General features: G+C 36.8%; 1 protein-coding gene across 1 annotated transcript in view; it reads left to right on the top strand.

Moving 5' to 3' along the window:
* LOC144441505 (uncharacterized) overlaps positions 1-14,093 on the top strand; it is a 78,738-nt gene that overhangs the window by 44,074 nt on the left and 20,571 nt on the right. The window contains exons 12-16 of the mRNA XM_078131090.1: positions 4,604-4,832; positions 6,723-6,924; positions 10,247-10,406; positions 12,253-12,570; positions 13,867-14,093. The exon at positions 13,867-14,093 is cut by the window's right edge and continues 7 nt beyond it. Of these exons, the coding sequence (XP_077987216.1) occupies positions 4,604-4,832; positions 6,723-6,924; positions 10,247-10,406; positions 12,253-12,570; positions 13,867-14,093 (1,136 nt within the window). The remainder of the gene's footprint in view (positions 1-4,603; positions 4,833-6,722; positions 6,925-10,246; positions 10,407-12,252; positions 12,571-13,866) is intronic.

Below are 14,093 nucleotides of genomic sequence, written 5' to 3'. Positions count from 1 at the left end.
GACTCTTAGTGGTCAAACTATGAAATCTTTTATCTCACTTCTAGCTCCAAAACAGCTTGAAAACAGCACTCCCAGTGGCCAAACCATGAAATCTTTTATCTCATTTGTAGCTTGAAAACAGCACTCCTAGTGGTCAAACCGTGAAATCTTTTATCACAGTTTGAAAACAGCACTCCTAGTGACCAAACTATGAAATCTTTTATCTCACTTCTAGCTCCAAAACAGCTTGAAAACAGCACTCCTAGTGGTCAAACCATGAAATCTTTTATCTCACTTCTAGCTCCAAAACAGCTTGAAAACAGCACTCCTAGTGGCCAAACCATGAAATCTTTTATCTCACTTCTAGCTCCAAAACAGCTTGAAAACAGCACTCCTAGTGACCAAACTATGAAATCTTTTATCTCACTTCTAGCTCCAAAACAGCTTGAAAACAGCACTCCTAGTGGCCAAACCATGAAATCTTTTATCTCACTTCTAGCTCCAAAACAGCTTGAAAACAGCACTCCTAGTGGTCAAACCATGAAATCTTTTATCTCACTTCTAGCTCCAAAACAGCTTGAAAACAGCACTCCTAGTGGTCAAACCATGAAATCTTTTATCACACTTCTAGCTCCAAAACAGCTTGAAAACAGCACTCCTAGTGACCAAACTATGAAATCTTTTATCTCACTTCTAGCTCCAAAACAGCTTGAAAACAGCACTCCTAGTGGTCAAACTATGAAATCTTTTATCTCACTTCTGGCTCCAAAACAGCTTGAAAACAGCACTCCTAGTGGTCAAACCATGAAATCTTTTATCACACTTCTAGCTCCAAAACAGCTTGAAAACAGCACTCCTAGTGACCAAACTATGAAATCTTTTATCTCACTTCTAGCTCCAAAACAGCTTGAAAACAGCACTCCTAGTGGTCAAACCATGAAATCTTTTATCACAGTTTGAAAACACTCCTAGTGGCCAAACCATGAAATCTTTTATCTCACTTCTAGCTCCAAAACAGCTTGAAAACAGCACTCCTAGTGGTCAAACCATGAAATCTTTTATCACAGTTTGAAAACAGCACTCCTAGTGGTCAAACTATGAAATCTTTTATCTCATTTCTAGCTTGAAAACAGCACTCCTAGTGGCCAAACCATGAAATCTTTTATCTCTCATTTCTAGCTTGAAAACAGCTTGAAAACAGCACTCCTAGTGGTCAAACAATGAAATCTTTTATCTCACTTCTAGCTCCAAAACAGCTTGAAAACAGCACTCCTAGTGGTCAAACCATGAAATCTTTTATCTCACTTCTAGCTCCAAAACAGCTTGAAAACAGCACTCCTAGTGGTCAAACCATGAAATCTTTAATCTCATTTCTAGCTCCAAAACAGCTTGAAAACAGCACTCCTAGTGGTCAAACCATGAAATCTTTTATCTCATTTCTAGCTCCAAAACAGCTCCAAAACAGCTCCAAAACAGCACTCCTAGTGGCTAAACCAACTTTTGTCTTTCCTAGAACCAGCATATGGCATGTTGTTTTGTTTTCAATGTCAGTTTTCAAGAGAGTCATCAAAAGAAAACATTGAAGGTTGCTGTGCACCCATTCTATGTGACACTCCTATATCTCTTACAAAAGTAATTTACAATTTAGATTTTGACTTTTAAAGAACTGAGAATTGTTTCGCAAATGTTGAATCAGTATTAAATGTTGAATATTGATGAGCACACAACATAATTTGACTTATTAGCACAACTGAACTGATCAGGTTCAGTAGTGCTATCAATCTTGCTGCTAGACCCCTCAGGCTTTTCTGCTCACTGTCAGTGAGAGCAATTGTATGCCACCTTTCGCAAACAGAGTGTTGAGAAGAAAGCCCACTGTCTAGCAGCTAGACTATATTGCTATAGGCATGGTGCGGTGTCTGTCCGTTTGTATGTGTGTGTGTGTGTGTGTGTGTGTGTGTGTGTGTGTGTGTGTGTGTGTAAATGACTTAAAGTCAAAAACAGCTGGACCGATTGCCATGATATTTTGTGGGTGCATTACCTTGGGTGTCTAGTTAGTCCCCGCCGGACAAGTCCAGGACAGGGACTTATGGATTGGGGTCCGTCCGTCCGGCGCCGTTTCTTGGAGATGCCTGGACTGATTTTTTTCAAACTTGGTACAGGGACAACATACAATGGCATACATAAGCACGTCAATTGTTTCATGATACAATCCAATATGGCCACCTAGCAGCCATTTTGTTTGCAAATTTTCCCTGTCCAAAGCCATAACTCAGACATGCTTGAACAGATCTCATTCAAAGTTGGTATTAGCAGTGTTCTATGACATACATGTGCATATCCATTTTCGTAGTGATACAATCCGATATGGCTGCCTGGCAGCGATTTTGTTGGTACAGTTTTCATGTCCAAAGCCATAACCAGATTTGAAAATGACAACATAAACCGCCTGTTCCTTAAAACCCAATCATAGCGGGAACTGTGTCATTCTAAATGAGTTGTTGGGAAATTGTTCAAATCAAAATGATCTTATCACTGGTGTGTGATTTGGGTCAAAAAATGTGATTTTTGGTCAGAAAGCTTAAATTCTAAAACTACTTGGCAGATTGGGCTGAAATTTGGGTGAAACATTCTTCAGGGTGTTTATACTAAGAATTGTTCGTGACATGATGGTCCCATCAGTGATATGCAAATTGGGCTAAAAATGTGTCTTTTTGGTCAAAAATCATTCCAAAACTACTGAGCAGATTAGGCAGAAATTCAATGGGAATGAAGAAATATTAAGTATACAGTGATGCTTGAGTGATATGCAAATTAGGTGTACAAATGTTCACTTTTGGTCAAAAACTTATATCTCACAAAATACTTCGTCAGTGAGACTGAAACTTGTTGAGATGTTTCTTAAAGTGTTATTATGCCGATTTTCTTCAAAAAAAATTGACACAAATGGCCCTAGCAACCATGACCACGCCTTTAGCAACAACCAAATTGCAGTATATTTTGGTTGAATAAGAACATCATCTGGTACAGTGGTACAGAGTTCAGAAAATGTATGCAAATATCCCTAGCAACCATGACCACTTCCACAGCAACAGCCAAATGGTCATGTATTTCACAAAGATAACAGGGATTAATAGACAATTGAATAAACATTAAAAAAAATGTATGTAAATTTGCCTAGCAACAAGACCACGCCCATAGCAACAAACAATTACATATATTGCAAAGATAATAACGGGAATTGAAAGACAAATGAATAAACATTCAACAAATCTATGCAAATGTGCCTAGCAACAAGACCACTCCCATAGCAACAGCCAAATGATCACATATATTGCGAAGATGGCAACAGGGATTAATAGACAATTGAATAAACATTCAAAAAACTTATGTAAATTTGCCTAGCAACAAGACTACGCCTATAGCAAGTCTAATAATCAAGTGTGAATGAATGAATGAAATTTATTTCACCAGATAACAAAAATAAGCTACACTTTCAAAGAACATGCATATGATACAAATATATAAAACGAAAACAAAAGAAATAGACAATTGTTATCTGATGTGGACCATGGAAATAGTTCAGCGGAACTAGTGTTGTCCATGGCCCGTACATTTTTATACATTTCAAATTGATAATGGGACACACAAGAAAAGTGAATCAAAAGTACACACAGCGCGCGCGCACACACACAAACACACACACACACACACACACACACACACACACACACACACACATACACATACACACACTATATTACAAAGGTAACAGGAATTGAAAGACAAATGAATAAACATTCAATAAATGTATGCAAATATATCTAGCAACAAGACCACGCCCACAGCAACAGCCAGATGATAGCATATATCGCAAAGATAGCAACATGGTTGGATAGGCAACTGAATAGTCATTCAGCAAATGAACACCTATTGTTAGCATGGACTAGCATATGGATAAACATTTTTAAAAACTGTACAGTTGTGCTACAGTGCCATTGCGATATTTTTTAAAACAAATGTTAATGTAGGACGTAGCTAATAAGGGTGTTCACATATGTAAAAAACCTTGCCACGGCCTGGTCCCAGTAAACAAATTAATCAGGTGTTAACTTTTGGTCTGCGTTCAGATTGCATATTTGTTGTCATCGAGTCTAGGACAAAAACAGCACACTCAGTCACATCAACGCTACTATTGTTAAATATGGCTGACTTCGATAATTGTTTACTTTCCAACTGATAATAACATTACACATTCATGGGACGCTTAGACAATAGTAAAAAGGTCAACATATACTGTAGGTCAACATGAGAGGGCGTCATCTGGGACAAGGTCTGCATTCACACGAACGTTTTTGCTCTGGGACAAGACCAGGCCCGGCCCAGGCCAGGGCCTGAACCACCTTCTCGTCTGGGACCAAATCTTGTCCGGGCCAGGCCCTGGCTAAACCGTTCACACCTGTTTTTTTGTCCCAGACCAGGACCTGGCCATGGCCTGGCCTGGCCCTACACAAAATTCGTAGTCTGAACAGGCTAAGTATGGCACACAACAAGGCCACATACATATACACACCTATAAATCTATATATTATTAGATTGTTAATGGTTTTATGTATTTATACAGATCCTTGTCAGAATGGAGGAACCTGCATTGATGGCATTGAGGATTACAGCTGTGCATGTGTACCAGGTTTTACACTGAAGAACTGTGCCAGGGAAATCAATGAATGTCAGTCAAATCCATGTATGAATGATGCCAGATGTAATGATTATGTAGACAGCTTTACATGTACTTGTCCATTGGGATTCAGTGGTACATACTGTCAAATCAATGATCAAGACTGCACTGACAGGTCAGTATCAATTATAGAGCTAGTGTCAAATCTTTTATCTGGCAAACTAAATCTTGACAAAAGTAAAGGCACACTTTGATACTGAGTATGTACTTGATACACAGCTAGTTGATTCATTATTGCTATTGTATTATTTAATGAATGACATGTTTTCATTATTGCTATTGTAGTATTTAATGAATGACATGTTTTCAAACACTGAACAGCTGGGAAAGTCAAGTTTTGGAACACTTTGAAACTTGGAGGGCATAACTTCACTTTCCTTGAGATCCTTTGTGGTAAAATAGCTAATTTCAATTTAGCTCAACTTCAAAGTCCCAAAACTTTAATATGTTAGGTATTATTTGAAAACATTTCATACACTTTGATTAAGTGGCACAAGCTGAGTGTATAACCTTTTTACTCACAAGTGAAAATACTTACATAATAATCTCAATTAAACTATTGCAAAATGATTTGAATCTCATGCATGCTTTCTATAACATTACTATTGTCTTCTGACATTAATTGTTAAAACAGTTTATTGCATAGTAGGGATTACTTGAACATTTTTCATAAGTATGGTAAATTATGTCATTGGATCATTTATGGGTTATATCGTAATACCAGGTTTGAGTTCAGTTAATTGCAAGTGATGGAAAAGTGTGCTTCAGTAAGTACAATACTGCAAGTACCTTATAAATAGTCAGTATAAACTACACCCACACACAACTTATACCACATTAAAGTACCTTATAAATAGTCAGTATAAACTACACCCACACACAACTTATACCACATTAAAGTAACCTTAGAATGATTGGAAGTCATAAATATACTTAGATGGCCTTCATTGACTTATGGATTGGGTTCCGTCCGTCCGTCCGTCCGTCCATCCATCCAGAGACGTTTCTTGGAGATGCCTGGACCGATTTTTTTCAAACTTGGTACAGGGGCAACATACTATGGCATACATATGCACGTCAATTTGTTTCATGATATGAACCAATATGGCCGCCTAGCAGCCATTTTGATTGCAAATTTTCCCTGTCCAAAGCCATAACTCAGACATGCTTGAACAGATTTCATTCAAAGTTGGTAATAGGACAGTGTTCTATGACATACATGTGCATATTCATTGTTGTCGTGATACGATCCAATATGGCTGCCTGACAGCCATTTTGTTTGTGAATTTTCCATGTCCAAAGCCATAACTCAGACATGCTTGAACAGATCTCATTCAAAGTTGGTATTAGGACAGTGTTCTATGACATACATGTGCACATCCATTTTCATCTTGATACAATCCAATATGGCTGCCTGGCAGCCATTTTGTTTGAGAATTTTCCATGTTCAAAGCCATTTTGTTTGCGAATTTTCCATGTCCAAAGCCATAACTCAGACATGCTTGAACAGATCTCATTCAAAGTTGGTATTAGGACAGTGTTCTATGACATACATGTGCATATCCATTTTCATCTTGATACGATCCAATATGGCTGCCTGGCAGCCATTTTGTTTGAGAATTTTCCATGTTCAAAGCCATAACTCAGACATGCTTGAACAGATCTCATTCAAAGTTGGTATTAGGACAGTGTTCTATGACATACATGTACATATCCATTTTCATCTTGATACGATCCAATATGGCTGCCTGGCAGCCATTTTGTTTGAGAATTTTCCATGTTCAAAGCCATAACTCAGACATGCTTGAACAGATCTCATTCAAAGTTGATATTAGGACAGTGTTCTATGACATACATGTGCATATCCATTTTCATAGTGATACAATCCGATATGGCTGCCTGGCAGCCATTTTGTTGAAAATGACAACATAAAGTGCCAGTTCCTTAAAACCTAATCATAGCGAGGACTATGTGATATTCAATGACTTGTTGTTATTGTTTTCAGCTCATGTATGTATGGTGGTGAGTGCATTGATGGTGTTAACTCCTATACCTGTAAATGTCAGCCTGGATATACAGGGTCTAATTGTCAGTACCTTGTCAATGAATGTGAATCTGGACCATGTCTACACGGTGCAACATGTATTGATAAACCTGGTCATTTTATGTGTAATTGTCCGTCAGGCTTCTACGGGGATCGCTGTCAGGTAAGTACACAATGAGTTGGATTTGGAACAAGGGTAAGGGTCACCCTTTTTAGCACAACTGAGCTGATATCAGTGTTCTCCACAGATGAACAAAATTATGGGGTGGCCAATTTGCATATATATTAGCATATTAATTTGCATATGTTTACATAGATGTGCAAGCAGTATATTAGACACTAGCTACTCAAATGATCCAGCACATTTTACTTTACTTTTAGAATTGTAATAGCAAGGCCTGGGCTACTTGTAGTTAAATAGTAAAATATTTAGAAATATTTTTACAAATACAGACTGTTTCAAAATTCTTCCTACTGAGATGATGGCAAAGACAGTTCAATCTTTCTATTTCTAACTGCAGCCTATAACTTCAATGCCTTGGTGAAATCAAACCAAAATCCTTAATTTTAATTTGATTAAACTTCATATATAGGCATTGCGTCTGTCCTAAATCTTGTGAAACGTGAGACTTCTGTGAACTTGCTATAGTTAGTGATGTCATTGACATGTTAGTGATGTCAATATTCCATATTGGAATAGGCATGTTTTTCAGTTCCTCGAAAATTCACAATGTATGATTTAAAACTACAAATGAAAAGTGTAAAATTGAACACGAAACTGATGATCGGAAATAATATCACCACTTTATCTGAAGGGATATTCCTGTATTACAGTCTTTTGACGGTTCTTGGAAAACAAATGGACGTGAACTTTATGATGTCAATCATGTCAGTGGCATGACATTGAATGTGTTTATCAATCTTGCTGTTATGCTTTCCTGTCGGCTCATAGGTGTGAAATATGTTTATTATTTTTGAGTCGCATCTTGTGTTAGGACTAAAACCAACTAACAAGGCATAATTAGTATCGTTTTTAGATGTCAGACAACATTGTATTAGCACGTATGCCTAGCAGCCATTTTGTTTGAGAATTTTACATGTCCAAAGCCATAACTCAGACATGCTTGAACAGATCTCATTCAAAGTTGGTATTAGGACGATGTTCTGTGACATACATGTGCATATCCATTTTCGTCTTGATACAATTCGATATGGCTGCCTGGCAGCCATTTTGTTGGTGCAATTTTCATGTCCAAAGCCATAAACGCAGATATACTTGAACAGTGTAGTGATATCAAAAACAACCATATGAGGCCAAACAACATTAACCAGGTTTGAAAATGACAACATAAACTGCCAGGTCCTTAAAATCTAATCATAGCGGGGACTATGTCATTCTCAATGACTTGTTATGTGTAGATGAAGGTGTATTCACAACATGATGATCCCATTAGCAATATGCAAATTAGGTCTAAAAAGCTCAATTTTATCATAAAGTTATATCTTGAAAACTGCATGGTGAATGGGGCTGAAACTTGGTGGGAATGATTCTGGAGGTGTTATTCTGCAGTTATTTAAAACATTTTGACACAACTTGCCCTAGAAAACCATGACCACACACCCTTAGCAACTGTAGTCCATTGATAAACAGCAACAAATCATACCCCCCCCCCCCCCTCCCACTTACAGCTACGGTAGTCATTTGATAAACATCAACAAATCCAACAAATGCCTCCCCCCTCCTGATACTGATATCCGTATATTAACCCTTAAGATGCCATAGACTTTCCATGCAAATTACCCCCTAGGCCAAAGACTTTTCAGGTTGCACACAGTTGTACACAATGTTTTGATAGTGATCATTTTACACCAAAACAGATGGGATATGGTCTCATCTACAAGTATATCAATAATTATAAAATATTGAATTTTAATTTACATGAATGTATGGTCAGTAACTTGACCAAGGAATTGGGGAAAATTGGTATAAAACACACATTTTTGGTCAAAAAAGCATGTGAAATTTAAGTTTTTTGATAAATACAAGGATTACAATTGGAAATTAGCTGTAAAAATTAATAGACAGATAGTATGGGTGTTGGGTAAAATATTTATCATAAAATCAACAAGTACAGTCTGTTGATGTTTACAGTAAATACAAACAAATTTGCATATACAAATACTGCATACATATGAGTCTAGCAGCATAACAATACGTATCACGGACGATTATATCTAACACTTCGTTTGTTAAAAAAACTCTGACGAAAGACAGCGATGTAGATCCTGCCACATGATCCTGCCATAACGTCTTTATCAGTTCATGTAAACCAACATGTAGTAGTAATCATACGGCATTGGCATCTGTGGTTTGTCATCGGCAGGATTGCGCGATCGCGGGACCAGCCATTGACGACGTCAGTCCAAAAGTCGAAGTCATCAGGAGGGTTTTCGATACGTTCTGGTAGCACAAAATTTACTCCCTCAAAAATGTAAAATCTTCATCATCGCTACAGCTGTCTAGAAATAGTCGAGCGAAAAACTCTCTGTCTTCCGGGTTTACTTCGTTCAATATATTAGCATAATGTGGAAGGTCAATATACATATCTATAGCGGCCGCCATATTAGGCATTGCTAAGTAGGTGCTATTTGCATTCGGCGGCAAAAAGTGAGAAAATCAAACACGTGTCTGTTTCCCGCCTGAATAATTTAATATTTAATAAGATAACATCGTGTACATTATTTAAACAATAATGTACGCCCTCCCAGCCCATAATGGACGAAAGCAAACTTTGAACGACATAATGGGCGAGGCGACAGCCGAGCCCATTATGGAGTGCAAAGTTTGCTTGAGTCCATTATGGACTGGGAGGGCGTACATTATTGTTATTATTTTATAGTTTTGCCAATTCCAGTGAATTTGTAGACCGAGAAACGCAAAACAACGTATTATATACACAGCGCTGAACATCGTCTGCCACGTTGGCCCGGAAGCTGAATACTAATCATAGCGACATACGTACGTACACGTACAGACACATATGCACTTCAATGAACTGCTGTGAACACAAATTTCTTTCATTTTAATTTCAATCTTTAAAAAAAAATTCTTATGGTGTTTACCCCATAATTTCCCTGTTCTTAAATATGCACACCTTTATTGCCTTACGGACATAAGCTTGTATTGTTATGCTCGTTCCGGGGCCGCGATGCCCAATAACGGAGTACATTATCAGTAATAATGTACAGCGATGACGTCACAAAATTCACTGGAATTGGTAATGCTATAATATAATACTTATTATGGGTATAAGGGCGGGACAGCGATAAACCCATTACAACGTCACTTTATTGACAGCATATGCAAATTACCCTGTTGTCATTGATATCAACGACATGGGCGTGGAGTACGGAAGTGCTACGTCGTGGATATCAACGACGTGGCGTCACAAGGGTTAATGTGATATTTATTTTGTAACATCTAGACTGTGTTGGAATGGTGTAGTGCAGCAAACAATCCTTGTCGGAATGGTGCCACTTGTACTCAGAATAATGCTCAGTACACCTGTAGTTGTCTACCGCACTGGACTGGATTATTGTGTGACGTCAATATGGTGCCTTGTGAAGTAGCAGCTCTTATGAAAGGTACAAATTAAGGATAGACATTACTAAATGATGAATGACAAAATTTGAAATGCATCAATGATATTAGATTCAGATTTCATGTTCATTTGATATGACCAGTTACAGCCACATACCTGTAATAGACAATTATTACAATGACCAGTTACAGCCACATACCTGTAATAGACAATTATTACAATGACCAGTTACAGCCACGTACCTGTAATAGACAATTATTACAATGACCAGTTACAGCCACATACCTGTAATAGACAACTATTACAATGACCAGTTACAGCCACATACCTGTAATAGACAATTATTACAATGACCAGTTACAGCCACGTACCTGTAATAGACAATTATTACAATGACCAGTTACAGCCACATACCTGTAATAGACAATTATTACAATGGCCAGTTACAGCCACATACCTGTAATAGACAATTATTACAATGACCAGTTACAGCCACATACCTGTAATAGACAATTATTACAATGACCACCAGTTACAGCCACATACCTGTAATAGACAATTATTACAATGACCAGTTACAGCCACATACCTGTAATAGACAATTATTACAATGACCAGTTACAGCCACATACCTGTAATAGACAATTATTACAATGACCAGTTACAGCCACATACCTGTAATAGACAATTATTACAATGACCAGTTACAGCCACATACCTGTAATAGACAATTATTACAATGACCAGTTACAGCCACATACCTGTAATAGACAATTATTACAATGACGTCCAGTTACAGCCACATACCTGTAATAGACAATTATTACAATGACCAGTTACAGCCACATACCTGTAATAGACAATTATTACAATGACCAGTTACAGCCACATACCTGTAATAGACAATTATTACAATGGCCAGTTACAGCCACATACCTGTAATAGACAATTATTACAATGACCAGTTACAGCCACATACCTGTAATAGACAATTATTACAATGACCAGTTACAGCCACGTACCTGTAATAGACAATTATTACAATGACCAGTTACAGCCACATACCTGTAATAGACAACTATTACAATGACCAGTTACAGCCACATACCTGTAATAGACAATTATTACAATGACCAGTTACAGCCACGTACCTGTAATAGACAATTATTACAATGACCAGTTACAGCCACATACCTGTAATAGACAATTATTACAATGGCCAGTTACAGCCACATACCTGTAATAGACAATTATTACAATGACCAGTTACAGCCACATACCTGTAATAGACAATTATTACAATGACCACCAGTTACAGCCACATACCTGTAATAGACAATTATTACAATGACCAGTTACAGCCACATACCTGTAATAGACAATTATTACAATGACCAGTTACAGCCACATACCTGTAATAGACAATTATTACAATGACCAGTTACAGCCACATACCTGTAATAGACAATTATTACAATGACCAGTTACAGCCACATACCTGTAATAGACAATTATTACAATGACCAGTTACAGCCACATACCTGTAATAGACAATTATTACAATGACGTCCAGTTACAGCCACATACCTGTAATAGACAATTATTACAATGACCAGTTACAGCCACATACCTGTAATAGACAATTATTACAATGACCAGTTACAGCCACATACCTGTAATAGATAGTTATTACAATGACCAGTTACAGCCACGTACCTGTAATAGACAATTATTACAATGACCAGTTACAGCCACGTACCTGTAATAGACAATTATTATGATAATTAAGATATCTTATAAGACAATTATTGCAATGATGGACAGAAATAGAAAGTAATGCCATTTCCAACAGTGCCAACATTTTAAGCTAAGTCTTATTGTTTCCATAGGTGAAAGTATTGATGAACTGTGTAAACATGGTGGAACATGCAGTAACTCTGGTAGCAGCCATATTTGTGAATGTAGAGCAGGCTATGAAGGAAGTTACTGTCAAGATGAAATAGATGAATGTCTGTCAGCACCCTGTCTCAATGGTGGAAGTTGTTCTGATCTAGTTGGCAATTACATTTGTGTATGTATAGCTGGATTCACTGGTGCAAACTGTGAAACTAACATTGATAATTGTGCTAGTGAGCCATGTCAGAACCATGGTAGCTGTCATGATTTGATCAATGAATACCAATGTACATGTCCTAAAGGAACCTCAGGTAAGACTACATGTACACACACGACTGTATGAAATTTTTACTAACCCCTGTAACTGAAAACATCACTTTTGTAAATGTCAAGTGCTTTGTGATAATTATTAACTGCAAGGAAAAGCCTTAAGATACATTGATTTCAATTTATTTTAGTTTGCATTTTTGGGGTGATTTCTATTATGTATAATCCTATTATTGCATTATGAACAGTATCATATCTGAGGGATATAAACCTATTATTGCATTATGAACAGTATCATATCTGAGGGATATAAACCTATTATTGCATTATGAACAGTATCATATCTGAGGGATATAAACCTATTATTGCATTATGAACAGTATCATATCTGAGGGATATAAACCTATTAATGCACTATGAACAGTATCATATCTGAGGGATATAAACCTATTATTGCATTATGAACAGTATCATATCTGAGGGATATAAACCTATTATTGCATTATGAACAGTATCATATCTGAGGGATATAAACCTATTAATGCACTATGAACAGTATCATATCTGAGGAATATAAACCTATTATTGCATTATGAACAGTATCATATCTGAGGGATATAAACCTATTATTGCATTATGAACAGTATCATATCTGAGGGATATAAACCTATTATTGCATTATGAACAGTATCATATCTGAGGGATATAAACCTATTAATGCACTATGAACAGTATCATATCTGAGGGATATAAACCTATTATTGCATTATGAACAGTATCATATCTGAGGGATATAAACCTATTATTGCATTATGAACAGTATCATATCTGAGGGATATAAACCTATTATTGCATTATGAACAGTATCATATCTGAGGGATATAAACCTATTAATGCACTATGAACAGTATCATATCTGAGGAATATAAACCTATTATTGCATTATGAACAGTATCATATCTGAGGGATATAAACCTATTATTGCATTATGAACAGTATCATATCTGAGGGATATAAACCTATTATTGCATTATGAACAGTATCATATCTGAGGGATATAAACCTATTATTGCATTATGAACAGTATCATATCTGAGGGATATAAACCTATTAATGCACTATGAACAGTATCATATCTGAGGGATATAAACCTATTATTGCATTATGAACAGTATCATATCTGAGGGATATAAACCTATTTTTGCATTATGAACAGTATCATATCTGAGGGATATAAACCTATTATTGCATTATGAACAGTATGATATCTGAAGAATATAAACCTTTTCTTGCACTATGAATTATATATCTGATGGGTATATACCTATTCTTGCATTCAGGTCAGAACTGTGAAATCAATCGTGATGATTGCCAGCCTGGATCTTGTCATCGTGGTGGAACCTGTCAAGATGATGTTGGTGGGTTTAGTTGTATCTGTCCACCAGGATTTGTAGGCAGATACTGTGAGGGTGATGTCAATGAATGTCTGTCCAACCCATGTGATAGTAATGGAACCCAAGACTGTGTACAATTAGTCAATGACTATAGATGTGATTGTAAAGCAGGC

This window comes from Glandiceps talaboti, chromosome 10 (assembly GCF_964340395.1).
Source record: "Glandiceps talaboti chromosome 10, keGlaTala1.1, whole genome shotgun sequence".
NCBI classification, from domain to species: Eukaryota; Metazoa; Hemichordata; class Enteropneusta; family Spengelidae; genus Glandiceps; species Glandiceps talaboti.
The sequence above is the reverse complement of the archived record's forward strand: the minus strand, read 5'-3'. Positions and strand labels throughout refer to the sequence as shown.